General features: G+C 38.7%; 1 protein-coding gene across 5 annotated transcripts in view; it reads right to left on the bottom strand.

Moving 5' to 3' along the window:
• KANSL1L (KAT8 regulatory NSL complex subunit 1 like) overlaps positions 1-19,268 on the bottom strand; it is a 63,537-nt gene that overhangs the window by 17,903 nt on the left and 26,366 nt on the right. For all 5 annotated transcript variants that reach the window (XR_004418436.1, XM_033064471.1, XM_033064474.1 and 2 more), the window contains exons 5-7: positions 16,846-16,967; positions 12,432-12,633; positions 1,701-1,863 (exon numbers count right to left, since the gene is read on the bottom strand). Coding sequence is in view for 4 of the 5 variants with exons in the window: in XM_033064471.1 (XP_032920362.1) it covers positions 1,701-1,863; positions 12,432-12,633; positions 16,846-16,967 (487 nt within the window). In the remaining variant the exon portion in view is untranslated. The remainder of the gene's footprint in view (positions 1-1,700; positions 1,864-12,431; positions 12,634-16,845; positions 16,968-19,268) is intronic.

Genomic DNA, 19,268 nt, shown 5'->3' with positions numbered 1-19,268 from the left:
TTACTCTGCTGACAATTTTTAGATATAAAGATGTGGGCACAGCACAAGCACTATTTTAAGAGAAGTTACTGCTCTGGAAGGGGATAACCAAAAAAGCTGCAAAGAAAACATGAAATAGAAGTCTACAACTTGGAAAAATTCTGCCATGTATTTATTCACAGTAATTCTTTCACATGAAAGAAAATGTCAAATAGATTAGTCTTCATGAGGAGGCAGAGACAGCAAAGTACACAAAGTAAAGCATGAATTTAGCCTCCCTCAAATTTGAGAATTGCATTTCAACAGGAGATAGTAGCTCTAGTACTTTTTCCTTGTCTCAACTATTATTAGCAAGGCTTCTGGAAAAGAGAATAAATATTCCTTAAGAAATATGTTCTTGAAACTGGAATGAAGCTAAAAAATTTTTTTTCCTCCTCCATCCTGGCAAAGTGTCCAACAGTAGCCACAGCACAGTCCAAAGCTTTTTAGGTTTTTTATGATGACAAAGCTTTTATTGAGAAAACAAAAGGTCAGTGTTCTTGCTACACTCCCCAGTCTTCCTTAAGAAGGAAGTAAGAATGAACACAAGGGGCACAGCCTGTCCTTGAACAGATGCCTAAAGACCTGGGGTCCAGCTGTGCTGTCAGAGTCACAGGGTAAATGATAGAGTGTGTAAAAGAAGAAAGATTTAGGTGATGTTTTTCTGTCCACAACAGAGCTCTGATGACTGGGATATTTGGGGTTGAACTCTTGGAATGAGTGTCCCATTTCTCCTATCTGCTCCTACAATAATCTCCTCTTTAACACATACATAAGATGCAAACTGCCAGGGCTGAGGCTTTCTCTGGATTCCATGCCCACATTGGGTCTGCTCTACAGATCAGTGACAAGTTCTCCAAAACCAAGCCTTAAGTTAATTCCTGACTTCCTAATACAAAGCTGTAGTGTCTACACTGTGATTCTGGGAACACAGTGGGTTTAACTAAAGATTTGAGCAGTTCTGTGGAAGTCCCAGCTTCATCTTCAGAATTATTCTGTGGCAAAGAAGCCCCCACAGCAGCATAATTCCTGTACTGGTCAGTAACTACCTAGAAACAAGTTCTTCCTAAAGCAAAAAAAATCCAACAAAAATTCAATCCCTTCTGCTGATAACAGCCTTTAGGCCATTATGTTGCCAAGTTGCACCTGCACTAATTTCAGGGCTGAGTATCAGACATCATCATCTACATTACCGTCCAAAAAGACTAAAAGATCACATGACAGGAAACTATAAAACTTCAAAGATAATCAAAAGGGCTGACTATCACAAAAATAATTAGAAAACTTAAATAAAGCTTTTTAGACCTAGTCCAAAGGGCCTGAACAGAAAGAAAGTCACTTATGAAAACAATACAACCATGGTGTGGTAGTGTGTTGGCAGAAGCACCATCTCTAAAAGAGTAACACTGACTCAATCAGACACAGGATGAAACATCCAATCACACCTTTCATGACCAGTCTTTCAAGGCTGTAAGCAGACCTGAGAAATCTAGAAGGTGTGTTTTTCAAAAGTCAGGATGAAGTCAAGATTTTCAGTTAGTCTAAATTCATGTATTTTGACAGAGTGAAGCTTTCTGTTAAGAGAACTAGGTCCTAAAAATCATTGAAAAGTCAAGTCAGTCCACAACCTCTACAGCTGTCACAAGCACAACCACTCTGTCAAGAGCCATGGCGTTACTTACCTGAAGGAAATGATAAGACTGGATGGAAGGAAGAGTCCAGCTCTTGCACATAATCAAGGATTTTAGATTCTGTGCTGCACTCACTGCTGCTGAAAGTGGAGGCTGGCACCACACATGGCAGCTGAGTTTTACAAGGGAAGGAGGCATCTCTAGATGGAAAAGTCTGCAAGAATACACAGAAACAAAGGTTAAATTTTCCTTTACTCATGTTCTTAGAATTAGACCAGAAGAGGAAAAAGCTCAACAAACCAACAACTCAGAGAGTGACACTCTTTAACAGGAATGGGAAGAATATTCCAACAAACTCCAGATAGTTTAAACATGACTTACCTTCACTTACTATGGACAATAGTGCACAATACAAAGAATACAAACTGCTCCTTCAGTTAGTACCAGGAAACAGCTGTCAAAGCTTTCAGATAAAATGTAACTGCTTCCAATCATTATTTTGATCTATCAGATAACAAACAAACACCCCTTAAAATTTGGTTCCAGTATAGCAGGCATGATATAAATGCACAAACAAACCTAACACCAGATTAAACAGAGGTCTCATTCATTTATCCCCTTAGTAAAATTCTTAGCATCAGTATCTCTAGGCACCTTGAGCACACATATTTTAATGCAAGAAACTACACTGATCATTTTGAGCACACTGTATACTTGCACAAACCAAAAAGGTAAGTCTTTACCTCGTTATAATTTAAACAGAAAGAAGATATACAGCAATGAACACGGAGAGGGATGCATTAAGAACTGAATAATAGGTATAATAATATATATAGTAATAGTAACAGGAATTACTAGAAAGAGGAGATGTGCAAAGAAAGATTAATGTAGCTGCTGGGCTGCAAAGCTTGTTAAAGTAGGGAAGGTAAAATGCTGGATGGCACAGAACTGGTAGATGTAAGGTAGCAGGACTGAGGCAAAAGGCAGGGTGAAAATGGGCAGGAATAAGCAGCAGAGTGCAGGCCTTAGACTGAGCTCTGAAAGACAGAAGGAAAGATTTAAATGTGATGATACAGCAGCAATTAGTAGTCTGTGCTTCAGAATGTGCTACTAGAAGTACTTCAGGGAAATAATGTGGCATAAGCTACTTTCTTACTGGATACTTGTGGTAACTCCAAAGATACTGACATATTTAAATGCTTCTCTAAGTTGTAGATATTTTGCCAAATGCTGCAGATCCTGCAAATGGGAAGGGAGTGCTTAGGGGATCTCAAGCCTTTCAGTATGCCCATAATCACATTTATTAACCCCTGGGAAAAAGTTCCAGTGTAAAGTAAGAATGAATATGACACTTTCTTATGACTTTTTATGGAAATGTTTAGCATCAAATACGAGACTGCCAAAGAGCATTACTTGTATTTTCTGTACTTCTGCTTTCTGAATCCAAGAAAACTCTTTCTCCTGCCTGTAATACTCCAGGCTGCACTTCAGCACTGCCATTCATGAATTAGTCATGCAGCAATTATATCTACCACATAAAATTCCCTCTACTTAGAGAAGCAGTCCTTCTGCCACATGGCATCAATATTCACAACCCACATTATCTCAGAAACTACTATGTTAAGAAGTTCTCCTTTCTGTCTCTTCCTTTCTTCTCAGTTACTGAGTTCTCTGTGCTGGTACTGTATCAGAAACTACTAAAATAATGCAAGCATGTTATGATGCTGGAGCAGAGAACACAGTGATGGTGGGGAGAGGTTCTTGTACTTAACTTTTCCCCAGCCCCCAGGAAAACATTAACAGTCCAAAATCCACCTTGATCTCCATACACAGGTGTATGCACAAGTGCTTTCAACTTCACTTGGAAAGAATTCTTTCCTAGCCCAGGACTCCTTCAAATCAATGTTCTGCTCTTTTCCTGTGACAGACATAGGGGACTCTTCATCTGCTAGACTTTAAATATCCAGAAAGTGTTGGTAGACCTGGGTCCTGTGTTTGGAAATACTAGAGGGATAAATGCTAAAGCAAACTTAATGTTTCCCATAATATGGATCATTACACTAAAGTTTAAAGAGCTTTTAGTTAGCTGCTCTACCTCAATGCACTAAGGACTCACTTTTCAAAAATACACAAAAGCGTATTTCCTCTTGATATTTGGGTTTTAGAAATGAAGTAACTTACTAAATCTCTACTCTTTAAGCTGATTTTTAACAGATGTGAATCCACACTACAGTAATTAAATCCCTCACTCATTCTTTTAAAAATAAATTCCCAAAAACTAATCAGTACAATTACCTAGAAAGTATATAGATAAGACCAAGACATTCTGACATCCACACCTTTATTCCTAACTCACTTTTTCTTTAATTCACTTTAGCCCCAAACACATCCAGATTATTAAAGTTGAGCCAGCTCAAAAACCTGCATACAGGGTCAAACAACCTCCCCGTCAAAATCCATTTTGAAACTATATTAAAATCCATTTGCCAATATCAGTAAATGGAAAATTCTTTTCTTCAACTTGTCTGTGGTGGGAATCACAAACCTTATGCTTGAATTTGTATCTTGAATGCTCAGGCATCAACATCTAAGTAATGAAATCTTTCATTAAGCTAGTTTGTAATCCAAAAGAAAATACAGACTTCACAGAAGGAAGAGTAATTTAATTTAAATGCCTGTGAAGCTACTAGAGGAAAAAAAGCTAAGAAATTTGTCAGTGTCTGTGTTCCTAGCTACCAGATCTGGTTTAAATTTCTGATGGAGCAGTCTTCCACCAGAAAATGCTGAATTGGTGAAAAAATTATGTTTCTCAGAAATGTTGACTTAATCAACTCTTGATGAAAAAATTTCAGAAGTCCTTAGAAGTGGAATTAAAGCATTTTACTCAAATTTTTACTGAAATAAAATGGAATTGTTTATTGGAAAACTAAACTCTCCCTGCTCGCAATTCCAAACAGAATACAATCTACAAACCAACTGCCTTTTACAGCAGTCAATTACCAAAACTTTAACACAGCAACAAAAAAAATCCACCAAAACAAGCCCAAATATATTTCCATTCAGCCACAGCAATGACACAGGAACATCATGGCACACCGTTTTTAGGAGACAGGACCTTACAGCAAATCTGACCACAAAGCAAACCCTTCAGAAAGCAAGAGAGATTACAAAACTCTTTTCAATCTTCCATTTTCCCTTGCTATACTACACCTTGCACATCTCAAGAAACATTTTTCTTCATTACTGAAATACAAAACTTCATGTTTCCTGAGGTCAAGAAGATATAAGGATAATATTACACAAAATTCACTGTATTAGAGAAAATTCACTGTATTTAAGAGGAAATGAGGAGTATACAAGCTTTAAATATTCAATTAAAATAGCAGCTCTGGTTTAAACTTACAAAACTTATGAAATGGAATGGTGTCAACCAACAGACTCTAATTTTCTAGAGAATTATGAATTTTGAACTTGGATTTTTCCCCCATTAGTACTGTTTTTCTGGATTACAGAAAACATAGAGAGTAATTAATTTTGATATTCAAATCAATTCTTGCATTGCTTGTGACAGACTGATGGATTAGACAAAATACAATTGACTCATGTCTCTGTTCTTGAAGGGTCAGAAGGCTGAACCCTCTGGCACCCCATCCTTCTGCAGAGAAAAAAGGGAGAGTCTGAGAAGCACACCATAACTGAAAGGAAAAATGTTTTGTGCTCCCAGTTAAAAAATTGTGAAGTGAATCCTCATTTAGTGGTTTCAGCTACTGATCACTAAAATTCCTACCATTTTTGGAAACATGCCCAAGAGTAACAGTAGAGAGAGGCACAGTTCAATTACGCTACTGTGTCTGAATTCAGTAAGTTATTTAAATTAATTAAAATACACTCTGGTGAATACCTGTCACATCTGCTCCTGATCACTCTTATTAAGCCCAAAAAGGCAAGGAAAAATGCATTTATTCTCTCTACAAACACATTCTCAGAAGTTTTCAGCAATATCAAAGAAGAGCTATATCCCTCAATATCAAAAACTGTTCTTCACTAAATGGGTAGCCAACTAAACTGCAGAGATTTAATCATGGGACTCTGTGTGGGGTGGCTGACAACTCCCCTTTGAACACCAAACACACCAACTTTTAATCCTGTGTTGTGTACAGATCAAACTAATAAAACTGCTTGCCTCAATGCTTCAGCATCTGCCTTAAGGACAGCCCAATCCTCCCTGGCCTCCCTCTTCTGCACTCAACAACCTGCTCTGAGCAGAGCTGTGTCCCAGTGCCATGAAACCTTGTGTTTCACAAGGTAAATGTGCAGTGCTTTTGGACAACACACAATACACAGTGAAAGGTTAGTATGAAAGCCCCCAATAGTTTCTTTCTTATTAACAGGTAGTGGGAGAGAGGGTGGGCAAAGCATCTAAGACATCTCCCCAGGAGAAGGTGCACAACAGATGGTGCTGACACACCCCTGCCATATGTCAGAGCCTCCCTTCCAGATGAAGTTTTCATAGAAGTAAAATGGACAGACCTTTCCCATGCATGCCAGGTACAGGGATGCAAGCTGCCTCAGGATGTAAACAAATTCATCTGCCTTGGCCCCTCTAAAGCTGTCGATAAAGTGGTAGATCCTATGGCAGAGACCAATTTTTTTCCAGGAAAAGAATGAAAACTTACTCAGCATCCAACTTCTCACAAATTCAGATTTTTATAAGGAGTGATAGCTTCTACTGTTCTCAGAGATCACCCACCTTTCCTAAGCATACATGGAGTTTATTTTCTTAAATCTTGCAATAAACCAATGGGACTTTCACCTGCTCTGTAGAAGCGCATGCGGTCTTCTACATCCTGAAACAAAGATGTTTTGTTCAACTAGAAAATCAATTGAAAAATTAAGGTTAGTGCTCAATCTTTGACCAGTTCAACCAAAAGAAAGATAGATGTTAATCCACAGGGATATCTTCTCAAAAACACCATGCAGAAATTAGGAGCAGATGTGATCAGTAAAACACTACAGAAATGTCACTACACTAAAGGTGCAAGACTCTGGAAAGCATGAAGGTTTTTCATTCTGAAAAAAAAAAAAAAAAAAATTCACAGGCTTACTGCCACAAACCTCAGAGGATGGCTCTAGTTCTCCTGGCAGTATCCCAGACTTGCAAAGACAGAGGTGTCCATTCCCTTCCTTTCTGCCTTCATGCCTCCATCCCTCAGAGACAGAAGTCTTACATTCAGAATAGCTGAATGCTATTTTTGCCACTCAGGTTGCATTGATTTTTAACTAACAAAAGGCCTTCTTTTTTAATTTCCAGGGTTAAAGTAGCCATTTCATTAACTATTATTTTCACTTACAAACTTGGTAACCAAGGGATTCCCCTTCCCAGGCCACAAGACTGACGTATCCACAGAGGTACCACACCACTTGCATTGAACCAGTTTACAGCAGACTTGGCAACAAAACAACATTTTTTCAGAAGCCAGCACTGCCAGGAAACTATGCTGAAGCAGGTGGTGGAACCAGTACCTAGGGATACCAAGGAAGGGGATGACAACCAGTAGACTCCACTCAGTGCAACTTCTTTCCTCCCAGGTACAGACCCCTAGCAAGTGCATACATTTAGCAAGTAAGATAAAGGCCATGGATGCTGGATATAATACAAATTATATCAAATTATATGTGTGTGCATATATATATATAAAAATGAAAATATAATACACACTCTTTCCAAAACCCTGAAAATTAACAAGACTTGGGGAAAGACCCACATGTATTTATCAAGCGGCATCAACAAAAAATACCACTGGCACTAGGCATGGACTGGGAATGCTCCTGAACACAAAAATCATAGAACTAGCATGAGATTTAAAACAAAATAGGAAACTCATACCCTAGAATTTAAATACTTTTCTCCTGTCTGCTTTGGAGCTTTCTGGACAAGTACTAAGTTTTTTTCCCCCATTTTTTTCCAAACCACTAAATGAAAGCAGATATTCTTCTGCTCTTACTTAACTCCCAGTTGAGACTGCAGAGAAGAAAATGTGACAAATTCAACTGCAAGAGTTGGTAACACTATACCAAGTATTTCCTTGTGGTATCCAAAATGTAAGCTTTTGCACCTCAATTCCCAACTTTCAAGGTGCTGGCACCTTTGGAAATTTGAATTCTGTTTTCTGCACATGCCTCAGTCCCCACAGCCAACTCTTTCTCCAGCAGGTAGAGTACAATTACAACAAGAATTTTCAGATTAAAAAAATCCTATCATGCTCTACAACTCTGCAAAAAAAGGGACAGGAATAAAATTGACAGTACCCCAACCTCATTGCTCTATTGTCTCTTACTTTTACTTAGAGTTGTATAAAGATTTTATAGATTAAAAGTCTACATAGCCTCAATGGCATCCCTTGGCAAAACATGGCTTGAAAAAAGTGGAACTAATATCCTTTGTTAGGATATTAAATGAGAAACTAACAAAATATCTGGTAAAACAAAATCCTTGTTATTGAAAAAATTCTGCAGCAAGTCACACAGATAAAATAGCAAAAAAGCAAACATCAGGGTGTGTCAGCAAAGCAAACCTCTCTGAGAGTTTCTGACTAGTACAACACTTGTCTGCTTTTAAAACTTTTAGTATGTCACAGGTAATTCAGTTCCTTCAAGTGCAGACAAAAAAAATGCAGCAGACAGAGCTACAATTTTCCTTACTACAGGAAAAGCATTTGCAGAAGCATAAGGCATTAGACTGGAGAATCTGGGGGGAGGAAAGCAGTTATAAATGCAACAACCACTGAGAAATGATTCAATAGATGTTTGTGTTCCTACTGTCCTGACCCTGATCTGCTACTTACAGACTTTCTTGGTCTTAATGTTTAGATACTTTTGGACTTTTTCTTAGCATTAAAACTACATAACACACATTTTATAGGAAACACTAACCCAGAGATTTTGACTTGCCAGCTGCAACAATGCAAACGAGGGGCAGATCCAACATTTTTAACACAGCACTCTCAGATTTCCAACTCCCACCTGCAAACATTGTCTCCTCCTACTAAACACACCTGCAGCTCACTGCTTTGTGCAGTCCTGCGTGCAAGTTTTATCATTCATTCAAACATCATGCTGAAGAAATGCAACACTACAATCACGTCCTCTAGACTGAAGCACAGACTGCAATCCCAGGGTTTGTTGTGCATGACTCACAATCAAGAAACGGCCTAAGCTCTTACAAAGCTATTTAGATAAAGCAGAAAGATACAAAACAGCTTTCCAGGGCCAAATGATGACTCAGGGATCATCTTGTGGTACTTGGTCATTCTAAATTAGGGGACAAGCGGATTTGGCCCCAAAGGATGTTTCAACTTCCTGAGAATATTGGACTGTGACATATTAAACCAAACACCTTGCATCCTGTTTTATTTATCTGCAGTCTATCTTGTCAGTCTGGAAGGTCTTCTAGAGTTTCACAGATTTCTGTGTTTTCTTTTAAATACTACCCTATGTAAGCAGTATTTAACTAGCACAGCAGGGGAAGGTATAGTCCTCTTCAGAAAAGAAAGAGCAGAGGACAATACAGGGCATCTCTCCACAGGCAACGGGAGGTTTGCAGGTCATACACACTCACTGTAAATATATGTGGCATGGCAGGAGATAAGAGGAAAAATGTGGCTGTCTTCCCAGTGACCTTATGAACTGACAGATGGCATAGCAATTCACAGTTTCATACTTTACTTTTCCTAACATGGATGTTAGGGGGAGGAAGGGGGAGAATGAGCTTTGCAAATGAATCTGAAGAGATGTGAGGGATGTGAATGCCATTCAGATGCACAAAGGGTAAAACCAGTCATCGCAATGAAAACCCAACAGAAATTCCTCACAGCTATCCCAGTATTTCTTAATGTCCCACACATAGAGCTCTGCATTTTGCTGTGATTCTCTGGTCATAATTCTTTAGTCACCATCTTGCTCCAATTACTCTCCAGAGCAGCATCTTCCCTCAGCACTGCCAGGCACTGCTCACTGGTTGCTCAAACCAGGCACCACCAAGAGCTATAGCATTCAGAAGATTCAGTTTTCTCCTCTGATTTTGGCAAGCTGAAATTTGTTAATTACACATCTGCTGCAAGACTCCCAGCTTGTTTTAAGGCCAGCGACCTTAAAGAAATGGAGGTTCTCACAGACTGTGGTACCAGGGGTTATATAAATATGTCAAATTTGAGGAAATATGGGAGAGGCACTTGGAAGAGAAGGCACACTAATGTTACATTAAAAATCCAACTATTCTCAATATGCTAAGAAGTTACTCATTTTTTCTGTGAAAGACCAGGAAATTTGCTGGATTACTCCAGGAACTATAAATGCATTTTCAGAGAAAACTAGAAACCAATCCCAGAAACCATTCCCCATTTTGCATCCTTACCCTTAGACATCTGCCTAATCCAGAAGCAAGCCTGGGCTGATGGCCAGTGCTCTTCCATTACAGGATGAGCACTCTCATCAACAGCTGGGTAACCAAGTGTAGCAAGTGCAGAACTAAGAAGTGGCAGGGCCTGTTAGGATAAGATTTTTTGAAATAAACTATATACTGCTGCTGACTCTTAATTTAAAGCCTCGACACCCATTTAGGTTTGATTTTCAGAATGTGCTGCAAATGTCCAGTCTAATTTTATCACTTACTTCCCTAGCAGAATTCTCTGATTCTTTGATTTTAACCCATACTGTGAGAGGCTTTGTTCCCTGCTCTACCTTAATTTTCAAACCTTAATTGAGTTTGGCACTTGCATGATGACTGAAGCTGACAACTCGATTGCTGTCATAATTTCTTATTTTCTCAAGGAACAAGAGCTACAGAATCTATCTGTAGCCCATGATGTAGTTCTCCACATTTCCTCTTGGTTAACTTCCTGATGGAAAGGACATTCAAAAGCAGGGTCTACACAGGGTTGGAGCTGAGAGCTGCAGTAAGCATAAACAGCATCCCCTACAGGGGTGTTTTACCCTGCTGTCTTTGGGACACCTCTGCACTTTTGGTGCAGAGACACTGAAGCTGGGGTTAACTTAAACTGGCACCACAGATGTCAAGAGCATGCAACAGACACACAGCTGCACCATCTCCCATACTTGAAGCCTTAACTAGTAACTTAAAAATGTGCTTTTTGCTTACAGTCTACAGCCAAAGGTTAACTATAAATCTTTCTTTGTAGCTTACCAGTCAAGGTAAACTACCAAGCATGCAGAGCAGCAAAGCTCTGTATCTCAGTTGAAGGTAAAAATGTAAACTCTGCCTTGAACTCCTGCTCTCAGGCTACAGACATGGAGTTTCTGATCACAAGCTTTCACTGATATTCTTGGAACTTCACTAACTCTGGCTCACTTCTCAGAACACAGAGACATAAGCAGTGCTTGTAGAAATATGAAATACTTGAACCTGCAAGATAGAGGCTTCCAGAAAGGCCTGTTACTTAAAAACTGCATCTGGAGTGAAAACCCTTCATGTTTAAGGGGAGGGAGGGAAGGAAGGGAAGGAAGGAAGGGAGGGAAGGGAGGAAAAGTCCTGGAGTCTCTTGCTAAGGAGCTCTCTCCACAGCTGCAAGAAGCAGTTGGAGGCATCACCACAGCGTGAGGCCTCCAACCTCTGTGACAGGATTGAATGGAAAACAGCAAGTCCAAGTCCACAACAGTCTCCTTGGTCAATGCAAGCAAGATGAAAAGGCTAAGTACCTAGGAAAAGGCAGAGCTCCCAGACTCACTCACCACCCCCATCCCCTCTAGCCCAAACCTTCCAGGCAGGCTGCCAAGTCTTTAAGCCCCACTGCCAGGAAGCTGGAAACTCAAAGGAATAAGAAACTGGACAGTTTTTCAGTAAAGTATCTTGCTAAAACTAGGACGCCTCTGCCATTTTGCAGAGAATGCTGAATCAGCACAGAATATCCTTGCATGGGAAATTGCTCCCCAGACCACTGGCACACTTAGTAAATCCTAGACAGCTAGCTGAGGAGACATGGAGATTTCCGTCAATACTACATTTTTTAAAAAGCAAAGTCAAATCAAGAAATTAAAACCTCTTAGGATTAGCAGTGCTCTGAAGAATGAGTTCATACTGTCTCTGCTCCCAAATTAGACTGTTTCTTTAAGCACCACAGCTAAACTCATTAGATATTCTTACCAGCAATAAGCTATTAATATCATATGTAAGCAGATAGCCTTGCCCTGCACAAGACAATGTGGGGTTTTTTCAGTTTTAAAATATTAATTCCTCTGCAACGCAGAAAAATCTAAGAGTTTTAAAGCCTTCTTTAAGTGTCATGAAAAAGGCAATATAACTAATCAGAAACAGCAAAAAATGGAAACAAGATTAAGATATTACAATCCAATTTCCTAGAAAATAATGTGCCAGCAGCTGTGTAAACTTTCCTGTAGCTAAAACAAATATTCTGAAAACAAGCAGGCAGATGCTTTACACTGTAGCCCGTCTCCTCAGCAGTCAGGCCTCTCAAAGAACTCTCAAGTTGTCTCTTAGATTGTACAAGGGCTTTAAAAAAAGCCATAGAACAAACTGATTTAATAAGCAGGACTCTGAGTTACCTTTAATTTTTATGTTCAACTCATTAACTCTGAGCTCCTGCAGACACATCTAGTACTGCCACCTCACACACCTCATGGTCCCTGAACACAACAAACAACCAGAACAAGGTGCACTATTCCTCTGGCACACCAGACAAGACACATGCTGACTCAAGCAGCTGGACTCTTTGATCTTCTGTCCCTAACAGTGAGGCAAGGGCCTACCTGCTGATTCCAGTGACAGGCACTGTGCATTCTGTAGAGTTTCCTCTTCTGGAAACTATGAAGTGGCCTTGTTCGGGCAGATGTGCTCACATTAGTCACAGAGACAGATCTGAGTCTTGTCCTCTCTCTTCTTCTTTTCTTGATGTGTTGATGGTCAAGCAGCCAGCTGCCTGAAGAGGATACCTCTCTATTGTCTGAAGCTCTGCAGTTTCACAAATAATGAGGAGAAGAAATACAAAACATCAGACACGATCCACATGCACAGGCCAAGATTTCACACATGATTAGCATTAGCATTAGTTATCATATGATGAGAATTTTATAAATGCCAAAAGGTTTTAGCATGCTGTTTCAGACAATTGTGGATGTGCTTTGTTTGCTAGTTAATTACTTCCATGTCATGAATGGGAGTTTATAATTCTTTTTCACCTTTCTGCTCATGGAAATAAAAGTCAAAAGGAAGTTAAGCCTCAAGCACATATCGAGTTTTGTTTTTCACGAATTCAAGAACACTCTAATATTTTTAACATGCACGAGTTTCAAGTTACAATTAATATTCCCCTTTATACTGACATTCCATTCAAGAAAGCAATCATGCTAATATACAGAACACCTAGAGTTCAAGATTTTCTGGTTTTGCTCAAGCACTAAAACCCAAGTAAAGTTTTACAAACCAGTGATCATTCAGCACAGGGTTGCAGCTCACTGTGAAGCATTTATATCAAAATTAGGAACTTTCCAACTTCAAGTGTAGAGAGTCAAAATCAAGTGCAAAGACATGGTCAAAAGCAGTAGAAACCCCTGCATGTATGTCTAGAACAATCACACCATTCTTACCAACCTACAGCTTGTCTGGTGACCAGAACAGGCAACACCACAAGGTAAGAATTTAAAACACTCTCCTATTTGGGTGGGAATGACTCAATGGGAAGAATGAACTTCCCTGTTATAGGAATTCCTGATTTTATTTTGGTTCTGTAGCATCATCTGCCTGCAAAATTGAAGGTTTGCTGCTGAAAGCACTCCAGTGTGCTTTTATTTTCACAGTACTGAAGACCTTGATCACAACTCTGGACTGTCTGAGCAGTGCAACTACACAAGGTATTTTGGCCTTGGTTCATAATAGGTCATCTGTCTGCACAAATGATTATTTTGTCTTATGACAAGACACAGTTTTATTAGTAAAGTTGTGACACAATAGAACATGAAAATGAATTTATTACAAGGTCACTTATAAATCTTTTTTGACAGGCAGTATTCTTTTAACAGTACATTTTTATTAAATGAAAGGACTTGTTATGGAAGTGTGATTAAACACCAACCCATGCTGTGCTGGAGTGTAACAAGGCTTTACAGGCTTGAATTTCAGATGTCTTCCTGACACAGCAATATAATCCAATAAGCAACACAGACACATGAAAACAACATGCTAATTAGGATTGAACAAAGTATTTAAAGGAATATACCAGTAAGTGCCAAGAAAAAGCCTGAAATACTGGGGCATGACATTCTTAACGTTAACACTGCATTTTTAAGGCTTGAGAAAGAAATACAAAGTTTACAGTCCCTGGAATGATTTCTCAAAATACTCTCTCTGAATTCTCAAAAACATTTTCTAAGTCAGATGGTCCCAAGCTCAAGTTGTGGATTTCCACATACCTCTCTTCTAAGTGAAGGACAACTTGGACAGATAAATTAGAACAAAAAGCTCCTCAGCCTGGCTTTTCCATTTCTGTGATTGCTGCCTTTGTTCTGGTGGTCTGCAGACGCCCTTGGTAAATTCTCTGCAGTCTCTGCCATCTGCTCTATTTACCCTCCTGTGCCTTGCAGTAATGCAGTGCTCCAGTTTCAGATGAAGAGAGATCTCATCTTCATGGCCTGGAGCTGCAGGGCATGGCAGTGGGGTTTTCCTGCCACTTGTGCAAAAGGTTTCCCACTCAAGCTTTGAGCTACCCATGTAGTCTGATCTTAGTCTGAGCGGTTTTCAAAATGTGATTCTACAGAAGAGCAAAATGAACCATGGCCAGATGTGAAAGTCATGAATTTGCTAGAATGTTCCTTTCAAAGCTCATAGGTTTCCCTTTCTTGCTCTTGACCTTACTTCCAGATGCAAGCCTGCACTGTAAGCCACCAGACAGGCACTATTTGTCCTGAACTATTAAATTTTTCCTTCCTCTCCCTTCAAAAGAAAGTGGGTATCACTAGCTTAGGGAACTGCGTCTGTGAGCATTTACCTTCATGTAACGCTTTGGGCTAATCTTGGCACTTAGACTCAACTGAGCAAGGTAAAGCCACACAAAAAAAGGAAGGCACTAATTTAATTAGGCCTTGACAAATGGCAATTCAAGGTTACCCATATTCAGTCAACCAGGAACTGTCCACACACCTTCACTTCCACTGCAAACAGCCCAACTGTACTGCAACCTCACAATTACCAACCCCAAAGCACCTCATGCTTAAACCTACTTTAAAAGTGGAAAATTGTGGTTTTCACATTAACAGCTTACAATTAATTACAATAGCTTACTTAAGTGAAAATTGCTATCATCTGTTTTTCCCCTCTCAAAAATAAAAAATCCCCTTATTTTCCATTTTGATTTCTGAAATACTGAATACAGTCAGAATGAACTCTAGAAAAAGCAAGGGGAGAAGCAGCTAAGAGTTAAGCTAACTGCAGCATGTAACTATTAACTAGTAAGTTAATTCAATTAATTGAACACACAGCTACTACAACAACAAAATACCACCAAAAAACTGAAACATGCTCAAAAAACCCCAAGAAGTAGGAGGCAGTGAATTTCCCTGCAGGAGTCTCATAATAACCACTCTATTTAATGAACAGTATTTATAGGTAGATTTCAAAATACTTCATAAGCAGTGAAATATTAAAATTAACTGTTTAACTCATGTTTAAAACAGCATCTAGATAGCCCTAAAATCTCTCAGATTCCCTTCCAATACCCAACCTGCCAAACTCCAGTTTAGAGCTACAACACTGAGAAAATCTTCCAAGTCCTAACATTTTTCTTTAGACATTTTTAGGTCATGAGCAGAAAACAACCAACATTAGAGAGTGATCCATAGCAAACAATGAGTTACTCTTGAAATGGGAAGACTAACTTTGGACAGTGACTAATAAATAAGAAGAGAATTTGCTTGAAGTTACATCATTAGAGTCTCATCATGAAGTTAACTTCATACACTCCTAAAAACATTTTTAAAGCAGAATTCCTCCCCATCTCTCTCATGAAAAAAATTCAAGACACAACCTAAATTACTCTCTTCTTCCACATACCCATTTCTATTAGCAACTCCAGTTTTAGGGCTATTTTTAGTCCACACCTGAGAGGAACCTTCTGATTTTCTCCTTCTCTAAACAGGAGCAGGGATGTCACATGCCAGGACCCCTCCATCCTTAAATTTAGGGCAGAATGCCACAATGACTGTGGAACAGACGGCAGCTAAAGAAGCTGCCCATCCAAGCTGCTCACTATAATCTCTTTGTGGGAGGCTGCAGCCTCTGCAGCAAAGCTGAAACAGACGGTGTGGTCAGCTCTTCTTGCAGTCAGGAGCCAGGGAATTATGTTCTGCTGCACACTTTGCCATAAACACCCCAGTTCTAGTTGGGAACAGTTTCTTTATCCTCCTGATCTTAATTAAGACCTTTGAATAACAGCATCCTCAAAAATTACATTACAAGTATCTCAGGAGAAATATTCAACATATCTAGACCTTTTGTAATTGTATTCAATTACCTTAATGTTGTTCTGAAATTAATATTTATTACAGTCTGTACTTTGAATAAAAAATAGAATTACTAAGTAATATGGACTAGCACTGAGAAACATTTTTCTAAAATATTAATTTCAACCTATAGTCATCCTGGAAGGTATGTCCATCCAGAACAAAATACCTTGAATGGAAAATATTATCTCCAAATTCCTCCAAAATATGGGTGGCAAAGATAAACTTGACCTTTTATTGAAGGCTGATCTGCTTAAAATTAATGAAGTTCCCACCCTGACACTGACCCCTGCTGAGACACGTGATATTGCTTACGTATTCTACTCATCTAGTTTGCCAGTTTTCCAGAAATAAAGCTGCACTTGTTATGACAGAATGCATTAACTCTCAAACAATCACAATAATTTGTTCTTATATTCTTTCACTACTTCACAGATTAATCTTCCCAGTATTTAAATGTAGTTATATTGACTATACATTTATGATACCTTCAGGAACAAGACAAAACCCTACTATTTTCAACCTTATAATCAAGACTTGACTTCTCTTGCAACCTGCAGAAAGCAGCTCTCTTTTCCTTATTTGATATTGTAATGATTATTAGTTCCATTCAGATAACTTTGCCAGCAGTTATTCTCAAAAAAAACCAAACTATCACACTGTCACCCACCTGAAGGAGATGCCATTGACCAGCTGTCTGTGTCTACATGTCTTGGATGAAAGAGATGAAGAGGCTGGAGACAGATTGAGTGGAGCAATTAGGCTGCTGATGATTTCACTTAGTTGTGCGCTCTGGAAAAAGAAAAAAATTAAAGGTACTCAGATTTTTATCCAGACTCAATAGCTCATCATGGAATAATCATACTTAGTTTTTTCCTGTGAATAACCATGTTGGTAAGGTTTTTCGTTCACAATTACTATGTTCAACTCTACCAAAACCCAAATAAAACACCAACAAAAAACCAACAGAACCCTGAACATTGTTTATACACTTGAAGTAGTACCCCAAATACATCAGTGATTTTAGTATTGTAATCAAAGGTCTCTAAAAGGAAAAAAGAAAGCAGAACACTTTACAGCTGATATTGCAACAGCTGCAGCCAGAGCTGCTAACTGGCCACTTGACAAGCATTTCAACAGGGTTAAAAAAAAAGGTCAACTGTCTATTCCATCGTACATTTTGTTCACTGGAAGTATTTTTGTTCTTAAAAGAATCCTCTTTATTGCTTACTACAGTTTGACAAAGATGTTTTTATAAAAGGAAGTGTAATTACTTGAGGACTATTGTAAGGACAGACAGAATGGATAAGATCTTCTGGAATCCTCAAAAATAGTAACAAGAGGCAACCACCCCCCCTCTCCTCCTGCAAAAAAACCTGACTTTCCAAAGTGACCAAAACCAAATGAAACAAATGGAGCCAATTTGTTAACACTAAGAATTACTCCTTGCAAAGCAATGAATTGTGGACTGACTCCAAAAACATTTCACAACGATTTTTTGTTTTAAATGTCAGACTTAAAGGCTATTCTCACAATAAATATAGCTTGCTTAGAGGAAACTGTTCTGCACACTGAACAGAAATTAAATGTATCTGAAATGGTATACTACTTTTTTGAAAACACCCCAACCTTTTGCATTACTTCGCTGGATTTTCATTCAGAATTAGGAATGTTTAAAACATGAATTGCTAGAGGTTATCTAGTAAGCTTTCTTTACATTTTGATTTTACATTTATATTTATGCAGAAAGAGGAAGATTTTTTAATTTTATTACAAATCACATATTTTCTGTTAACATTTAGGTGACATAAGTAAAAATTTCACATTGGAATAAAAAATTCAGGGATGGATATTAAAGCACAGAAATAGCAAGTCAATTATAAAAGAACTGGGCAAAGCAAACAAGATGCCAGTAAAATAGTTAGCAGATTGATTTAAAAATCTCAGCAGAAATCATTCTGTAAGGAGTACTCTCTACTGAATATAGGAGCATTAAAAAAACAGGCAGACTTCCAAAACATAAGGAAAAATGTACATGTATGAAAAGGACTTGAAAAGTGTATTAAAAATCGCCAGCTTTAGTCACTACATGACTTTTCTTTCGGTTCACAAGCAAAATTCCTTATTTTTGGCAAACAAATTCTTCAACACTGGACTGAGGAATTCTGTGGGAATACCTGTGGATGTACTTCAGGCTGCAGCACTGTTGCTCCTGACACTGAACTAGAAACTCAGATTTCAGAGTTAAGAATAAAACTGGTACTCAAAAAGGAAATAAAACCCCAAGGCTTTTAGTGGTGTAAAAGGGAAGAACTCCAATGCGTTGTGTGATATGTGTTAATCTACTTCCAAGTTGTTTTCAGATCATCAAAGATCTTGGACCCCTTGGACCAAGTTTGTGGCTACCTGGGGACCAGGAAAGAGACCACTATCCCTTGAACCATCACAAGTCTTTCTGAAAAGTGTGTTTAATTCTCCAAGCCATCACTTAAAGAGGGGGCCATTCATCACATTCTAAAAATGCTCTTTGGGTTACCTTGTGCAATTGCCAGCACTGAGCATAAAAATTTCCTGGTTCATTGCTTCCTCACTCCTGACTGTGGTGGGTAGGATTTATCAAATAGGGGAAGCATTTCAAGAACAGGAAAGTATGACTATCAAGTAAGAAAAACTGGCACAGATTCAGAAACAGGCACTACTACTTAATGCTACTACTTACACCTCTATTAAAAAATGTGGGTATGACCAGGAATTTATGTAGAGCAGCAGAGCAACAAATTAATGCCCCACAGTGGCTTTGTTTTACACAAACTGCATAAATTCATTCTGAAAACTAAATTTCCAGTATCTTCTTCAGCAATGTGATCCCATCACATCCTTTATATACTTTCAAGCAAAAGAAAACCCTGCTGAGTCTACATAGTATTTCCTGGAATCAACCATGGAAACAGTCATTTTGTACACTGCAAAGCAAAACTCAGCTCACAAGTACATCTCCACTGTACCTGGAATTCCTCAGCTCTGAGCCAGTCCTACAATGTTTGAAAAGGCAGATGAACAATTGGATTCTGCTGGGCTGCTGGGGCTTTTTTT

This window comes from Catharus ustulatus, chromosome 7 (genome assembly GCF_009819885.2).
Source record: "Catharus ustulatus isolate bCatUst1 chromosome 7, bCatUst1.pri.v2, whole genome shotgun sequence".
NCBI classification, from domain to species: Eukaryota; Metazoa; Chordata; class Aves; order Passeriformes; family Turdidae; genus Catharus; species Catharus ustulatus.
The sequence above is the reverse complement of the archived record's forward strand: the minus strand, read 5'-3'. Positions and strand labels throughout refer to the sequence as shown.